General features: G+C 35.6%; 1 protein-coding gene across 1 annotated transcript in view; it reads left to right on the forward strand.

Annotated features, from left to right (window-relative positions):
* CSMD1 (CUB and Sushi multiple domains 1) overlaps positions 1 to 17847 on the forward strand; it is a 2087969-nt gene that overhangs the window by 2056458 nt on the left and 13664 nt on the right. The window contains exons 62-67 of the mRNA XM_049902971.1: positions 1307 to 1380; positions 5037 to 5148; positions 9512 to 9691; positions 14049 to 14210; positions 16350 to 16462; positions 17292 to 17379. Coding sequence (XP_049758928.1) covers positions 1307 to 1380; positions 5037 to 5148; positions 9512 to 9691; positions 14049 to 14210; positions 16350 to 16462; positions 17292 to 17379 — 729 coding nt within the window. The remainder of the gene's footprint in view (positions 1 to 1306; positions 1381 to 5036; positions 5149 to 9511; positions 9692 to 14048; positions 14211 to 16349; positions 16463 to 17291; positions 17380 to 17847) is intronic.

Raw genomic sequence — 17847 nt, forward strand, 5'->3', positions numbered from 1 at the left:
TTAGAACACGAGAATGAAATTTACAAGAAGGAAAAGACTTCATATATGACTTAAACCTCTAATTTTTAGAATAAATCTCTACTTCAAAGAAAGGGTCCACATAAAATTTATATGTCTTCAAAGTCACACTACTAGCAACACAGAAATGACAGCCCTTCGTTTAGTGTTCATTCCTTCATACCTCACTGCTGAAAACTCAGGATTTTTTGCTGGCTTTGTTTGCATGCTTTCTTAGCAGGATAGTCAGTGATCTGCGTATTTATAGTAAACAAGGATTTATAATCTTAGTTATTTTCTAGGAAATTGAAAGATATCTACTTAAAAATAAAGTTAGTATTAGAAATAATTTAATTGAGCCATTTTTTAAATTATAGGGCTATTTCCTGTGATTTTATTCAAATTATTGCTACTTGATAACTATATACGAAAAATATTTTTCTTCTTTCCAATATATTAATTGCTCTTGAGTACAAATTGTAAAAGGCTATTTTGATTTTCTACTAACAGCTATAAAGCAGCAAATAATAAACCTGGACAGCTCCTTGATTGTTTAAGTTCTACATTTTTGGAAAATATCACCTGTTGGTTAACTATATGCTTCAGTTTTGAAGCATTAAATATATTTCTCATTTTGAAGTCCTGAAGAAAAATAATTCAAGATTTTTGCCTTAATGTAATGGGTAACCAAATGAGATGGCCATTGGTTGAATCCTTAAAAACCAAGAGCTCTTCCTAGATAATTATTGAAGGTGGTATATTACTAATCAATCAATATAATATGTCAGTAGAGAAAAATTCAACCAAAGAATGAAAAGTAGATGAATTTCTATCATCAGATTCCACTTTATTCTGTTTTTATATAATTTATTTAATTTTGTTGTTATTGTTGAGAATATACACAGCAAAAACAAACACCAATTCAACAGTTTCTACATGTACAGTTTAGTGACATTAACGACATTCTTCAAATTGTGCAGCCACTCTCATCCTCCGTTTTTGAGTTGTTCCTTCCCCAGTAACAAACTCACTGCTTCCTGAGGTTCCTATCTAGTCTTTTGAGTAGCTGTTGTCACTCCACTTCTTATATAAAAAATAACGTACAGAGCAATTTAAAGGCTGATAAAGCATGGAAGACTAATAACTAAAGAAGATAAAAACAGAAATTTCATTTAATTTTTGACTTTCATGAAAAACATCTTGCACATTTGTCAAAGCGAAATTTCCTCAATTGTTTAAAACATTTTAGGAAAGTGTTAAATTTTCTATAATAACTGTATCTGGTGCCTGTTTTTATTGTGAATTTCAGATCCTGCACATAATACCTGCCCAGACCCTGGTACCCCACATTTTGGAATACAGAACAGCTCTAGAGGATATGAGGTATTAAACTTTTATTTCATTATATTTTTCTGTCAATATAAAATGCAATTGATACTTAAACATGTGTAAGTTTTTAAGTACCACATCTTATTCATGTTATTTGCTAAAATAAAATACATACAATGAGGATTTTTGTATGTGTTCTTAATTGTCAAAAACAGAATAACTGTGTGTCTAGGTTCATACAGTAGCAATTGCTATGTTTGTTTTCGAAAACATATATAATTCTGTATTTTTTGTCTGCTGAACTAACATGGCAATTCCTAGACAGCAGTGCTGTGTCACTGAATAGCTACAGATAAAACACCCCATTTAGTGATTTGATAGAATGCACAAATAATATTAAATTCTAGAGGAAAAAAAAAAAAAAAAACCCAGAAGAAAGTGTACAAGCCCCTCAGGCTCAGCTTGCTTTGTGGTGTGTTCCTCATGTGGTCTGTGAAAACTGTTTGAGTTATTAGCGTACTGAGTATCCCATTTGAATGAGCATTTGACTTTTTAATAAAAAGTACATTAACGGTTCAGTTAGTACTGGAGGAATGTCTAAAAATAGAAAGTAATAAAGCTTGAAATAAAATGTATTAACCATCTAACTCAAATGACTTAATAGTTCTTTGATTATGTGACTTTGAAAACTAAAGTTAAATAAGTAATTTCAAGTTAGATATTCTGTTGATTTAGAACAAAAATAATTTTCCCTAACCACATTCCATCCTCATGAAAGGAAAACTATTCCCATGTTACTGGTTCCGACAGACAATGACTATTTCCTGGTAACTCTAACATTTTACAAAGAAAGTTCTCACCAGGACCTGGTGAGTAAATCCAGGGTCCCAAATATAGCTTTAAGCTTCAGGCAAATCCTTTCTGGCATATAGATATTTAAAAACAAATATCTAGGAATAATTGATACTATGTGTGAGTATTGATCTCACTAATTCACTGTGAAAAGTCAAAGCTTTATCACTGATCACCGTTGCTTTTAGCATTTCTTAACTTGACTGCTTGCAGCTTGTATATTGTAAGTAAAAGTTCACAGTGGCTGTGGTTGAAACGTAAACCCTAGAGATGTAGTGGTTAGGTGCTACGGCCGCTAACCAAGAGGTCGGCAGTTGGAATCCACCAGGCGCTCCTTGGAAACCCTATGGGGCAGTTCTACTCTGTCCTCTAGGGTCGCTAGGAGTCGGAATCCACTCGACGGCAGTGGGTTTGGTTTTTTGGTTTGTGTGGTTGAAACACATTCCTATAAGCCATCTTAAGAAGATCATTAAAAAAGAGAAAAAAAAAAAAAAACTGACCAAACTCATTGCCATGTAGTCAGTTCTGACTCATAGCAACCCCACAGGACAGAGAAGAACTACCGCATAGAGTTTCCAAGGCTGTAATCTTTAAGGACTCAGACTGCCAAGTCTTTCCCCCTACAGAGTGACTGGTAGGTTCGAACCGCTGACCTTTCTGTTAACAGGAGAATGCTTAATCACTGTGTCACCAGGGCTCCTGTTGTTATGTTGTTGCTGTGTAGCATTGAGCTGGTTCCAAGTCACAGAGACCGTATAGGACAGAGTAGAGCTGCTCCATAGGGTTTCCAAAGAGCGACTGGTGGATTTGAACTGCTGGCCTTTTGGTTAGCAGCCGAGCTCTTAACCCCTGTGCCACCAGGGCTCCCACCAGGGCTCCTAGGGATAGATAAATCTTTCATCCTCCTTATGAGGAAATAAAGTCAGACTAACACAAATAACAATTTTACCCAATAGCAAGATTCAGTAATAATTTAAAGGAAAGAGACAACCAGCACTAATAAAACATTTTTTAAAAAAGAGATCTGATACCATTTGATGCAGCTCCCCCCAAAATGTTCCTTTTCTCCTTCATTATGGCACATTTTGATTTTGAATTGTAACTGGTGAGTCTTTTTTTTTTTTTAGCACTATATGCTGAAACATTACCCATATAAAGTGAGTCATTTTGGGTTTGGAACACCCCTATGCTATATTATGTTATTTACACAGGTTAGGTGACTAGACCCCATTCTCCAGTCAGCCACATCCCATAAATTCATAAATTCCAGGTAAATTTATAGTAATCAATCTAGAGCAGCCAGGTATACCCTACTAAAAATATCTTGTTGATAAGGGTATTGTGTTTTCTTCCCGCGAGTAAATGATAAAAGCTGTCTATTATCGTCACTAATTACTAATGTTAGCGCGCTCACCAAGAGGTCTGATGGGGGGTTATTATCGAGCTTACAGGGGATTTGGTGGTGATCATTCATTCTCTCTGGCATCCCTGGCAGAGAGGAAACCTGTTAACCCTTTCCCATCCTTGACTCTCAACTATTGATTTGAGGTTTACATAAATTTAATTTTTATTTCTTCATAAATTCTTTAATTTTTAGGGAGAAGTTCTAAGAAGCAGCTTTTTTTTTCTTTTTTTTTACATTATATATCACTTTTCAGTGTGTCAACCATTTCCGCATATCTTACTCATAGTTTTTCTTCCCAAAATCCTTTGAGGGAGGGAGGTAGGGCCTGACCAATATGAGAAAACAGATGCAGAGTAATCAAATGATTTAAATTCTCAGAGAAAGTATTAAGATTGATATTCAAACTTTTGGACTCACTTCGATATCTTTAAGTAGCTTCATTAAAGCCTTGGGAACAGATGTGGTCCCAAGCAGAAATGTAGTGTGTGTGGTGCTAGCTTCTGGACTAGAGCACCTTTTCCACCATGCCCTGGTCTCCTGATCCAGATGTAAGTAATCATGGGAGATGCTGGAGCACCCCAACACAGGTCCATAACTCATCACTGAGACTCTCGCCTTCGAGCACTTCCAGTTGAATTAGGAAGCTAGATAAACATACAGGCAAATGTAACACATTTTAGTAAATGACACACTTAGCATTTCATGATGAGGAAATACATAAAAGCAAGATATGATTAATTCTCGGAAGATAGGAGAAAAATACACAGAGGAAAGTGAGGTCTAAGCAAACCATCAAGAATTAAGTGGGAGGGAGCAGTAAAGATCTGAAGGAGAAGGTGTCCCAGGCATCAGGGTAACCATAAATAATCATATTTTTGAAGCACCAGGAGTAAAATGGATCTCAAGAAGGGCAAGGATTGATGAGTCCCCTAGGAGTATTAACAAAATTAATTTGCTAATGGAGCCCTGGTGGCACAGTGGTTAAGAGCTTGGCTGCTACCCAAAAGATAGGCAGTTCAAATCCATTAGCCTGTCCTTGGAATCCCTATGGGGCAGTTCTACTTTGCCCTATAAGGTGACTATGAGTCTGTTTGAGTTTCTTTTTTTGTTTGTTTTTAATTTGCTAATAAATACCAATTGCTTAGAATGAGTAGCAGGAAAACTAATTAAAATGAAAGAAAAAAGGACTGTTTTTTTTTAAGCAAATACACAGGTTCCTAAATTATCACTATTGAGTATATTTAAGGTTTTACATTATATATTGAGTAATCTATATGATGTACAATGCTTTTACAAGCAGTTTAAGTTTATGTGTTGATTCTAACAATGACTTGATATTAAAGTGAAAAATTACTCGTATAATTTTTGTTTGGAATCCGTTTTCAAGCATTATTAGTTTTTATTGAGTTGTTTGTTCTTTGCCTCTGAAGCTAATATTGGATCTTCCCCGTAGGTTGGAAGCACGGTGTTTTTCAAGTGCAGGAAAGGCTACCATATTCAAGGGTCAACAACTAGAACTTGCCTTGCAAATTTAACATGGAGTGGAATCCAGACCGAGTGCATACGTAAGCATGATTTCTTCCACTACCGTCAGCAATAACCTACTTATTTTGAATAAATGGGAAATTTTTGCCTTCAGGGGAAATACTGAGGAATTGTTTCACTTATGTTTGTTTTTAATTCTCTAAGTAAATAGCTCTCAGTGTTGATTTCCTAAAGCCAGCAGCATCAGCATCACCTAGAAGTTAGGTAGAAAGGAAAATTCTCAAGACCTATCCCAGATCTAAAATATTGAAAGTCTGTGGGGCAGGAAAAGCAACAGCCTCAGGTTTAACAAGCCCCCCCGGGTGATTCTGAGGTGCTAAAATCTGAGACCAATTGCCCTAAACCAAAGATAAATGAATAACATTCATGGAGACAACCTATTTGTATGTGCTATTATTCTTAGCATGGTTATGTTAGATTATTAGAGAGAGGCTAAACTGGGCCCTGTAATAAGTCAGAATGTAAACAGAAATTCTTAAAATGTCATTCTTGCTATATTTTGAAGTATGTATGGGTGGATACACAAATAGTTATGTAAGGATCAAGTATTATTTTGTAATGTAATCATGGGAATTAGAAGAAATGTACAATAACTACTATGTCCGTATTTTATCACCTATCAGTTTAGTGAACATAGTATCTTCATAGTGTCTTACTCTTAGTATGTTAAATTTACAGAAGTAGTTTTTATTAGGTGCCATCTATTTGGCTCTGACTCAAAGTGACCCTATATATACAACAGAATGAAACACTATTTGGTCCTGTGCCATCCTCAGAATCATTGCTGTTTGAGCCCATTGTTGCAGGCACTGTGTTAATCCATCTCATTGAGGGTCTTCCTATTTTTCACTGACCCTCTACCTTACCAAGCACGAAGCCCTTCTTCAGGAACTAGGCCCTTCTGATAACGTATCCAAAGGACCTGGGACGAAGTCCTGCCATCCTCCCTTACAAGGAGTACTCTGGCTGTACTTCTTCTAAGACAGAATTATTCATTCTTATGGCAGTCTATGGTATATTCAGTATTCTTCTCCAACACCGTAATTGAAAGGCATCAATTCTTCAGTCTTCCTTATTCACTGTCCAGCTTTAGCATGCATATGAGGTGATTGAAAATACCATGGCTTGGGTCAGGCACACCTTAGTCTCCAAAGTGACATCTGCTCTTTTGAACATTTTAAAGAAGTCTTTTGCAGCAGATTTGCCCAATGCTTTTGGAAACTCTGTGGGGCAGTTCTACTCTGTCCTATAGGGTCGCTATGAGTTGGAATCGACTCGACGGCACTGGGTTTGGTTTTTTTTGTTGTTGTTTTCAGCAAAATTTTACTTGTGTGTGATATTAATGATATTGTTCAATATCCTCTACATACTGTTTGATCATCATTTTTGGAATGGGCACAAATATGGGTATCTTTCAGTTGGTTGGCCAGGTAGCTGTCTTCCAAAAATTTGTCATAGATGAGTGGATACCTCCAGTGCTGCATCCATTTGTTGAAATATCCCAATTTGTATATCATCAATTTCTAAAGCCTTGTTTTTTACCCATGCTTTCAGTGCAGCTTGGACTTCTTCCTTCAGTACCATCAGTTCTTGATCATAAGCTACCTCCTGAAATGGTTGAATGTCCACCAGTTCTTTTGGTACAGTGATTCTGTGTGTTCCTTCCATCTTCTTTTGATGCTTCCTGTGTTGTTCAGTGTTTTGCCTATAAGGCAAAACCAAGCCTGTTGCCGTTGAGTTGATTCCGACTCATTGCAACCCTATAGGACAGAGTAGAACTGCCCCATAGAGTCTCCAAAGAGCATCTGGTGGATTCAAACTGCCAACTTTTTGGTTAGGAGCTGTAGCACTTAACCACTACACTGCCAGGGTTTCCATTTTGCCTATAGAATTCTTCAAAATCACAACTCGAGGCTTGAATTTTTCTTCAGTTCTTTCAGCTTGAAAAATGCCAAGTGTGTCCTTCCTTTTTGGTTTTCTAAGACTAAGTCTTTGAACATTTCATTATGATACTTTACTTCATCTCCTCCAGCCACCCTTTGAAATCTTCTCTTCAGCTCTTTTACTTGATCATTTCTTCATTAGCTTTAGCTACTCTATGTTCAAAAGCAAGTTTCAGAGTCTCTTCTGAGATCTGTTTTTTGTTTTTTGGTTTTTTTCTTTCTTCCCTGTCTTTTTAATGGCCGTTTTCTTTCTTCATATGCGATGTCCTTGATGTCACCCCACAACTCGTCTGGTCTTTGGTCATTAGTGTTCAATGCATCAAATCTATTCTTGAGATGGTCTCCAAATTCAGGTGGGATGTACTAAAGATCATATTTTGGTTTTCTTGGACTTGTTCAAATTTTCTTCAGCTTCAACTTGGACTTGCATATGAGCAACTGATGGTCTGCTCTGCAGTTGGCCCCTGGCCTTGTCCTGACAGATGATATTGAGCTTTTCCACCATCTCTTTCCTCAGAAGCAGTCGATTTGATTCCTTTGTTTTCAGTCTGGTGAGGTCCACGTTTATGTTGTTAAAAAAGCTATCTTCAGTGAATAAGTCATTGGTCTTGCAAAATTCTGTCATGCAATCTTCAGTGCCATTTCTATCACCAAGGCCACATTTTCCAACTACTGATCCTTCTTGCTTCCAACTCTCATATTCCAATCACCAGTAATTATCAATGTATCTTGATTGCATGTTCAATCAATTTCAGACTGCAGAAGTTAGTAAAAATCTTCTATTTGCTCATCTTTGGTGTTAGCATTTGGTGCATAAATTTAAATAATAATCTTACTAACTGGCCTTCCTCGTAAGCCTATGGATAATATCCTATCAGGGACAGCGTCGTACTTCAGGATAAGTCTTGAAATGCTCTTTTTGACAACAAATGCGATGCCTTTCCTCTTTAATTTGTCATTCCTGGCATAGAAGATCATATGATTGTCTAATTCAAAATGGCCCATACAATTCCATTTCAGCTCACTAATACCTAGGATATCGATCTTTTGCATTTCATTCATTTTTTACTACTTTCAATTTTTCTAGGTTCCCAATTAATTCATACATTCCACTTTCTAATTATTAATGGATGTTTGCAGCTGTTTCTTCTCGTTTTGGGTTGTGGCACATCATTAAATGAAGGTCTTGAAAGCTTGACTCCATCCAGGTCATTAAGATCAACTCTATTTTGAGGAGGTAGCGCTTCCCCACTTGTGTTTTGAGTGCCTTCCAACCTGAAGGGCTCATCTTCTGACACTATATCAGTGTCCCACTGCTATTCGTAAGGTTTTCACTGGTCAATTTTTTCACAAGTAGACCTCCAGGTCCTTCTTCCTAGTCTGTCTTAGTCTGGAAGCTCTGCTGAAGCCTGTCCACCATGGATGACCCTGCTGGTATTTGAAATACTGATGTCATTGCTTCCAGCATCACAGTAACAGACAAGCCACCACAGTACAACAAATTGAAGAAAGTAGAATGTTATGAAAAACCATTTTAAAAGTTTGTAGATGTAAATCAGTGTATTTATTTCAAAGTTATAATCTTTATCCTAATCCCTGTTTAGATTATATATGTGGTTATTTTAAATGTGTGTGTGTGTGTGTGTGTGTGTGTGTATAGCTTGCTAAGGTCAGGACTTCATTATGTTGAAAGTTTGCTGAAGAATGAAATATTGATACTACTTACAACTACTACATTCACAATTTAAAACTATAAACTTAGGTTATAGCAACTTTCCAAGTCCTTTACTACATTCTGTAATTACTTCAGATATATATGCTAGACTATAAAGAATAGATAGCTACTTGAGATGTAGACTAAGCATCTCAATCTCATTTGTGTCTAATTTTTATTTTTAAAGAAAGTAAGAATTCATAATATTTCAATTAAGTTTTCTAAGGAGTATCAAATTTGTACCAAAATTAATTATTCTTTTATCTAAACAATAAATATGTTAGTCAGCACCAGACAAAAATCAAATCATATTTCTGGACATGTGCCAGTCTGTATGCAGTTAAGACTGGTCTTTTAAAGAAATTTAACATATTATTTATCTTAATAATATAGCAGAAGTGATCTGCTTATTTCAAACCTATCATCTCTATTCCAATTTTCTGTACATAATTAGATAGATAGACGGACAGATAGATGGATATAAGGGGAGAGGGAGAGAGAGACAGAGAAAGCGTGCAAATATCAAAACTCCCTTATACTGAAAGTTGCAGAGGTGTGGCATATTGGTGATATTTTAAGCTACTTTATTCTCACTTTTAAAATTGTAAACTAATTTCATCACTATTTTCAGTTCCTTTACTTTGTTTCTTTAATTTGTTTAGATAAATAATAACTGTATTATGAACAAAGTTTCAGTGTTTCCTGATGGAATCCATATCATTTCAGCTCACGCCTGCAGACAGCCAGAAACCCCAGCCCATGCGGACGTGAGAGCAATAGATCTTCCTACTTTCGGCTACACCTTAGTGTACACCTGCCATCCAGGGTTCTTCCTTGCGGGTGGATCTGAACACAGGACATGTAAACCAGATATGAAATGGACAGGGAAATCACCTGTTTGTAAAAGTAAGTCACTGCTCAGGGAGTCACAATACTTGCCTAACAGCAAAACAAAAGTGTCCACTGACCACCAGACTAGTCCCCAGTTTCATAAGTGAGCAGTATCGTGGGAGGGGTGGTGATCGTTCCGCCTGGGTCCGTACTTGGTGTGTGGGCGCCTCTGTCTGTGTGATTGTGTGTGCAGCAGGTGTTTGCTACAGCAGTGGCAGAGGCCGTGCATCTAGATACATAGATTTTTATTATCAACTAATATAAAAATTTTTTTTATTACATTTTAAGCCAAAAAAAAACCTTTTTGAATGAAAAAAAGGAAAGTTGATTTTTCAAATAAAAAATCACTTGAGTTAAAAGGAAAATAATATACAATATATTTTCAGGAAAATGTATTTCTAAAAACAAAAATGAATAAATATCACCAAGTATCTCAGGATATGTAAGTTCAACTCCCTGTAAGTGTTGTTAGTTTTAAGACCACTCAAGCTGTTCGGTGGTAGAATTTGGGTTTACGTAATCTTGACATTGGTTTTACTTTTAAAAATTACAAAAGTGATTAGCATGATGCCTTAATTACACACAAATCTGTGTGTTTACAAGTGAGAGTAATAACTCTGGGTCAAATTTGCTGATAGCTAACCTTTCAGGTTTTCTGCCAAACATAGGTGTCTATATGCATTGAGTGCTAAACAGTGTTAACAAAAAATATTAAGTTTAATAAAATCAGTGACTCAGTTTTAGTTCCCTGGAACCTATTTATAGTGCTCATGTCAGGAATTTTCATGAGATGTAAGTTTCCCTTGCCCTTCATTTTCAGAAATAGGTGAATATAAATTTTAAAATAATAATTTGTAGTTTGATATAAAACTATAAAAGCCAAGAGATTATGAGTTAAATCTAACTTAATAGACCAAATTAAACACTCTGCAAGGGAAGTAAATTGGTCTTCTTCAATGTTAACTTATATATTTATTGGTTTGGATGAGCGATTAGAAAATTAAGAGATATTATAAAATCTTAGTTATTTTGTATGTTACCTTTCAGCATGGTCAGCATATGCTTAATAGGATGGAAGAAAATTGATATAAGCCACCCTCATTTACAAGGCTCTCTGTTGTAGCACTTTAAATGGGAATACCTCAGGTTAGATCTGCATTTATTTTTACCATTAAACTCAGTGTTCCCACAAACACAAAGGATATTCTGCTGTGAATATAGTGGTTTAAACTGTGTATGTATAAGATACTCATTATTTTTGTGAAGTTAGAAAATCTGGAGAAAGGAAAATTGCTTCAATTTATTCAAAAATTTATTCAAAAATAAATGCTTTTGAAAATGATAATTTGTCTTTTTACTTGTAGGTAAAGGAGTGAGAGAAGTTAATGAAACAGTTACTAAAACTCCAGGTTTGTATACCAGAACAGTTACAGATTTAAGTCAATTACAACCACTTGTTCTCTACTGTACTTGGCACGGTGAAGCAATTTTTAACGTTTTAGATTTCTGATTCCACTATTCCATGAGAAAGTTAATGTCTAAAATACTTAAAACACCAAGCCAACTCAGATGTCTATTTCTTTGAAAACAGTCATTTGTTAATGAAATAGCAATATTTAGAAAGACAACCTTGGGTATTATCACTTTCATGAAAAGCTGTCTTAGGCATTTTGTAGACAAAAATGGGCATAAAATGTTCATAATACCATGTGACATAATGGAGAGCCTTGTAAAGAGGGTTGCGATTCCTTCCTCCAAATGGGGGTGCTAAAGTAAACGAGGCGAGTTAAGTAATAGTCTCACAGCATACATTGTTAAATGGAACAATTCACTGCAGAGCCCCATTTTTTCCCCTTGTTTCGCAAAAATTCAGGTATTTTCTGTTGCCTAAAAAATTTTTTTTTTTTTAGAATGTTAATGAAAGCTCTTTTGTTTGTTTTACTATATGTGGCGCCTTGCTAAATACATTATACAGCAAATTAGAAAGATGGCAGTCCTATTTCCTAAGGAAGGTTTTCATTACTCCAAATCATAGTTTATGTTATAAATTTAGATATTACTTAAATAAAGAAACGTGTCTCCAAATTATATTAATTTTAATTAAACTTTTTTTTTTTTTTTTAAAGAAAAACTGTAAGTAGAAAACCTTTGTAAATATATGTGGTCATTTTACTGGTGTTTTCCTTAGTCAGATTTTAACACTGGCCATAACCTCTAGCTCTGATACGCTCTGTTCTAAATCAAGAATGGAAAAGGTACCTGTAATGCTGATAAGTCAGAATGTTGTGTTATACATTTCATTCTTAGACAAGGCAAATGCCTCAACATGCTTAGAGGAGCTTCTCCAATGTATACCATGACGTATAAAAAAGTACCTTTTTCTTAAAATTTTATAGACCTTTAAAAAAAAATTACAGATCAAAATACAGAAATCGATAGTCTTTTTTTAGACAACACTTTCTTCAATGGAAGGAAACACAATCTTTGTTGTCGTTGTTGGGTGTTTGTTTTGTTTTTATTTACTTATTTTTTCTTCAAGATATTGAAACATCTGAATATTCCATTTGAAGGTGCCAAGGTTGTTATCAAGATCTCTTTTCCCATTCTTTCTGAAGAGAAGTGCTAATTCAGCACGATTGCTTATCAAGGTGGTGCCCTTTAACACCCCTGAAGGACTTGGTTGTTGCTTTACCCTCTCGGCGTCCAACAAGTCAAATGACAGGGAGCACAAAAAAGATGATCTCTGTCTACCACATGCTCATGGTTGTGTTTGAATACAAACGAACCTTTTCTATAGCACTGATTATACCTTATCCTACCTGTCCAGTCATAATGCCATTCCTGTGACACAACTAACAATTGTAATTTAAGGGCTTAAATAACCCATTAATAGCTTCAGTACTTAGATTCCAATTAGTGAAAACTCTCTTGAAAATAAAGTCTTTTGGGGGGTTCGTAATGCTGCTGATGCATGGCTAGAAATGTTTCATGTTATTTATAAACAAATATGTTGGATGTCTCTGTTGATACCTCAGATTTTAACATTCATTTTTTGTTATTATTAGGAAGTAGTGTCTACTCAAAACTGTAGGAAACTCTCATATCCTGTTCACCTTTACCCCTTCTGTTACAAGACCAAGTTCTGTAGGTTTAGCTTGTCTAGAAAACAGAAAAATGGTTCATGGGGCTGAAAAGAGAAACACAAACAGAGGACCAAACTATTTTTGTTCACATATTAGTGACCTTAAGCGAGTTTTTGAAAAAATATGTATAGGGAGAAATCATTTTTATTTCTACCTAGCAACTCAACCAATGTGTCTAGAGCAATTACTACTTACAGTGGGATCTTTTCTGATTAAATGATTGTGCGCACTATGAGGTACACATCAAAGAGAAGCTTAGTGGGATCACTGATTTATATTCATACAGGTTAATAATATTCATCTTTATGCTAACATCATAAAAATGGCAGTATTTGTGTATATATTTATTTATCAGCAGAAATGTGAAAAAAGGTTTCATTTTTTTCATAAACCGTGAATTCAAGAAAGAACGCCTAAATAATCTTTGCAAAGACTCCCATACCAGATGAACTTTATATTTAAAAGAACATCGCACCTTTTATTTATGAATTTAAAAGATGTATATAAAAGTGACATTTGAGATAATTGAATCCCCTCTTCTTACCAATACTGGAGTATTTTTTACAAGGAGATTATAATACAGAGCAGAAGAGCATGAATGAAGGAAAGATTGGCCGCATTTACAAAATAAAGACCTCAAGAAATGAAATGTTTTACATGGATGTCCAGACTCTTAAAACACCTTTATCTTTATCACACCTTTGTCACACCTGTATACAAGCTGTGTATATCTAGTCAAAGTGGTGCTTTGAAATGCAAGCTTCTTGAGGGCAGGGAATTTCTGAGAGATGCTGTCAATCAGTTCCTTTGTACCTCCTGGGTCTTTCTGCTCTTTGAAACACCAGAAATACTAGTGAAATACCAGAAGTAATTTCATGGGTCAACTTAACTTATTTCTTGAAAATTAAGCACAGTAAAAAAGCAACTTACCGTTAATAGCATCAGTTTACCATATCCACTGGCCCTGACAGGTCTGTTAAAATAAGTATGCTTTGGCATCTGAAATATTCTTATAGCAAAGTAACACATGTGTATTTTCAGCCCACAACCATCTCCCTAGGCTTTTCGTTTGATGCTTACAGATGGTATGAAGGGACAGTGTACTAGGCTGCCCTTGTTTTCATCATTGTCATTTGTGCTCTTTCACTGAAAGGTATTATGCCCTCTATGTTTAAAAAAGATCTAAAAAACATTTTGTGCTAATATTCTTTTTTTCTTCTTATCCACAGTTCCTTCAGATGTATTTTTCATCAATTCAGTGTGGAAGGGATATTATGAATATTTAGGAAAAAGACAACCTGCCACTTTAACCGTTGACTGGTTCAATGCAACCAGTAGTAAGGTCAACGCGACCTTCGTTGAGACCTCTCAAGTAGAGCTAAAACTGACAGGTAGGCCCTGACGTGTTTTACGAAATGCATAGCGTAAGCATGAGTAGAACCCATTACCCTATCACAGAGAAGGGATCTGACATTAAAAAAAAAAAAAAAAAACATTGCCATGGGGTCAATTCCGACTCATAGTGCCCCTCTAGGACAGAGTAGAACTGCACCATAAAGTTTCCAAGGAGCACCTGGTAGATTCCAACCGCCAAGCTTTTGGTTAACAGCAGTAGCTCTTGACCACTGCGCCTCCAGAGTTTCCATCTAACATTTACTAAGCACTTATTCTGAGTACTTATATTGAATTGTCTTTGCATATAAAATGTCTCACTGGATCCTTTCAATGACCGTGGTAGGCATTATTTCCTCATTTTAAAGATTAAGAAACCAGTGCGTAAAGTAAATTAATTTGCTCAAGATTATGCACATAGCATGTTAAGTCCTGGATCTGAGATTTATATCCAAATAGCCATGTCTCCAAAATGCATTCTTTTGATTTCCTTCTTTCTTAACTGTGGTCTTCCTCATGAGTTTATTTTTTTGTTATTCCACAATTAATAAAATAGCATCAGTGTTTTTAATGATTTATATGCCAGAAACTGTTTTTAACACTTTGCAAACAGTATATTTTTCATTCTAATGATGTAAGTATTCATATTATATACATATTTTACTAATAAAAAAACAAAAACCTGTTGCCATCAAGTTGATTCTGACCCATGGTCCCTGGGCGGTGCAAACAGTTTTTGTCCAGCTGCTAACCAAAAGGTTGGCAGTTTGAACTCACCCAGCAGCTCTGCAGGAGAAAGTCTTGGATTTCTGATTTGTAAAGATTAACCCGTTGCCATTGAGTTGATTCCGACTCATAGCAAAGATTACAGCCAAGAAAATCCTATGGAGCAGTTCTACTCTGTAACACATGGGGTTGCCATGATTAAAAAAAATAATAAGAAGAACCTCAAAAACTAAGCAGCTTCCTAAGGTGACATGTCAGATAATTGGCAGAGGTAGGATTTGAACTCAGTAATCACAAAAAGCCCATAAAGACATATTTTGTTATCTCTGCCTATAGCTGACATAACTGGGGTCAGAGTTTCAGAAGTTAAGTCATTTGTTGCTGGTGGAAATGGGCACGAGCCAAAACTAAAGCCTTTAAGCCCTCCATCTTTGTCAGCTGACCCATAGTGATGGTTTCCTTCCATCCTGCCTACTTTGCTACTGGAGACTATTTCTGGGATATGAGAGATTTGCTTCTCTAATCTGAGTTAGTGGGAATTGGGTTTGCACTCAACTGCTAACCTAAAGGTTAGTGGTTCAAACCTACCCAGTGGTACCACGAAAAAAAAAAAAAAAATATTGCAATCTTCTTCCATTAAAACTACAGCCAAGAAAACCCTTGGAAGCAGTTCTACTTTGTAAAACATGGGGTCACCATGAGCGGACATCAACTGAATGGCAGCTAGCAACATCAACTCTGAATCTACCAACATGTCTTCTCTGAAAATGAGATATTTTGTGTTCATTTTCTATTTGTTTACTATCTGTCTGTCTGTCTTTTACCTCCTTCTGGTAGAAGCTAATTGTAGCAGCATACACACGTTCCATTTGTAATGGAATGTAACGTCTCTGTGCAATACTATGGAACAGCCACTCCATATCAAAAGTAGCTGAGGGCTGAGGCTGTGTCATCGCTGCACGCAGAAAATCTTACGGGCTGCACAAGCACGGCCTTCCCATTTTGCTCTCTTTCGTATCATTGCATACATCAATTCATTGTTAGACGTAGCTACATTTTGGGTTATGGTATGATGTCTTTCTTCTCTGTACTCCTTCCCTCAGGAGTGAATAAAATACGAATAAAAATGCTAGATTTTTTTTTATTAGCAGACTGGACTAACGATTGCTTTTTTTAAGATAAAGATGTTATATTTAGTGAGTGGATTTCACTCAGTCAAAATAGAAAAGGACTTTCATAAAAAATGGTTATAAGGGAAAAAAAGGTACTAAAGCTAAATTTTAAAAAACTGCTATTGTTATGCATTTAATTCTCATCTCTGTACCGTATTCCAAATCAAATTGATTAAATTCTGAATTATTAACTCTTGTGACTTCCTACAATGTAAGAATAACTGGCTGACTTTTATGCAGGAGTTTATAAGAAGGAGGAAGCCCACTTACTTCTGAAAGCTATTCAAATTAAAGGTCCAGTGGATATTTTTGTAAGCAAGTTTGAAAATGACAACTGGGGATTAGATGGTTATGTAAGTATTCGGTGAGATTTGTACCAATGTTTTCTATTGATTACTCTGCTTTCATGGAAGCAGTAACTGAAGAGTCTAAGAGGAGTTGCAATGTGTGTGGCCCTGGAAAACTAAGCAATCCTGCTTAATAACATGGGTGTTCTGCCCTTCCGTTTTATATAGGAAGAAACCAAGTATCTGAAAAGAGAAATGAACTAGCCATTAAGACTGGAGTTGCTACTGCTAGGGAGAGAGCTAGGACATGAGTCCTGGTTCTGTGCTGGTTAATACCATGTTCTTCTACTGTAAGTGTGGTGCAACCAAGATTTTTCTGAGACCATTTGATAAGGAAGAACCATTCTGAAGATTCTAAAAAGTCATTCCCAGATAAATGGAAAGATTTAGGATTTTCTCCTTCGTATTCTTCCTCTGCAAGTTAGTCTTTTTCCAGGTTCTAATTTACTATATGATTCGAGAATGTAAAGCCTCACATGGTATACACCTGGCCAGTAGTTGTAACACAAGATGAGTTTTACCTAGTGTAGGTTATTTACAAATTCATATGTGTGTACCCCCTTTATGAAAGATAGGTAACATATGGACAGAATGCTGTGAAATTTACTGCCATCATAGAGACCAAAATGACATAGGGAGCATTTTTATGTCACTTGAGTTAACCCCTGTAATGTTTTACAATTTTTAGCTATAAATATGTAACTGAAAGAAGTGGCATGAAAAAATGAAATATTAACCTTTAATAGTTAAACATGGGAAATGACAGTAATATCTTGATAAGCAGAGATTATTATCTTTTTTTACATGTTTTTTCCTTAATTTTCATATATATCAGGTATCATCTGGTCTTGAAAGAGGAGGATTTACTTTTCAAGGTGATGTACATGGAAAAGACTTTGGGAAATTCAAACTAGAAAGACAAGGTAAACTGCACTTACAGTGTTTTTTATCACAAATACCAGTCTGGCTTTCAAATGATTGTGCTGAGAAGTAATGGACCAATCTTTACTCCAAAAGGAACATAAACAAAAATAACAGGAGTGACCAGTGTATTTGCACTACCGAAAGAAAACCAACTATCCTTTTGAAAGAAGAATAGATTAATGCCAAACTGGGAAAAAACTGCAACACATGAGCCAGACAGAGAATTATGATACTTAATATATATAAAAAAAAAAAGAGATATTAAAATAAGGGGGGGAAACAAATGTGATATTAATGAATGAGCTAACTACATGACCCTAAGAAAAATGTAAGTAAGAATCATTGAAAGGGGTCAAAAACCCATGTAAGGAGCTTCAATTTCAAAAAGATCTATATTAATGAAAAGAAAGATGTATCATTTTTAATTATCAGAATGTTAACTTTTTTTAATGTTAGTACTGACTGGA

The sequence above is a fragment of the Elephas maximus genome, chromosome 12 (genome assembly GCF_024166365.1).
Source record: "Elephas maximus indicus isolate mEleMax1 chromosome 12, mEleMax1 primary haplotype, whole genome shotgun sequence".
NCBI classification, from domain to species: Eukaryota; Metazoa; Chordata; class Mammalia; order Proboscidea; family Elephantidae; genus Elephas; species Elephas maximus.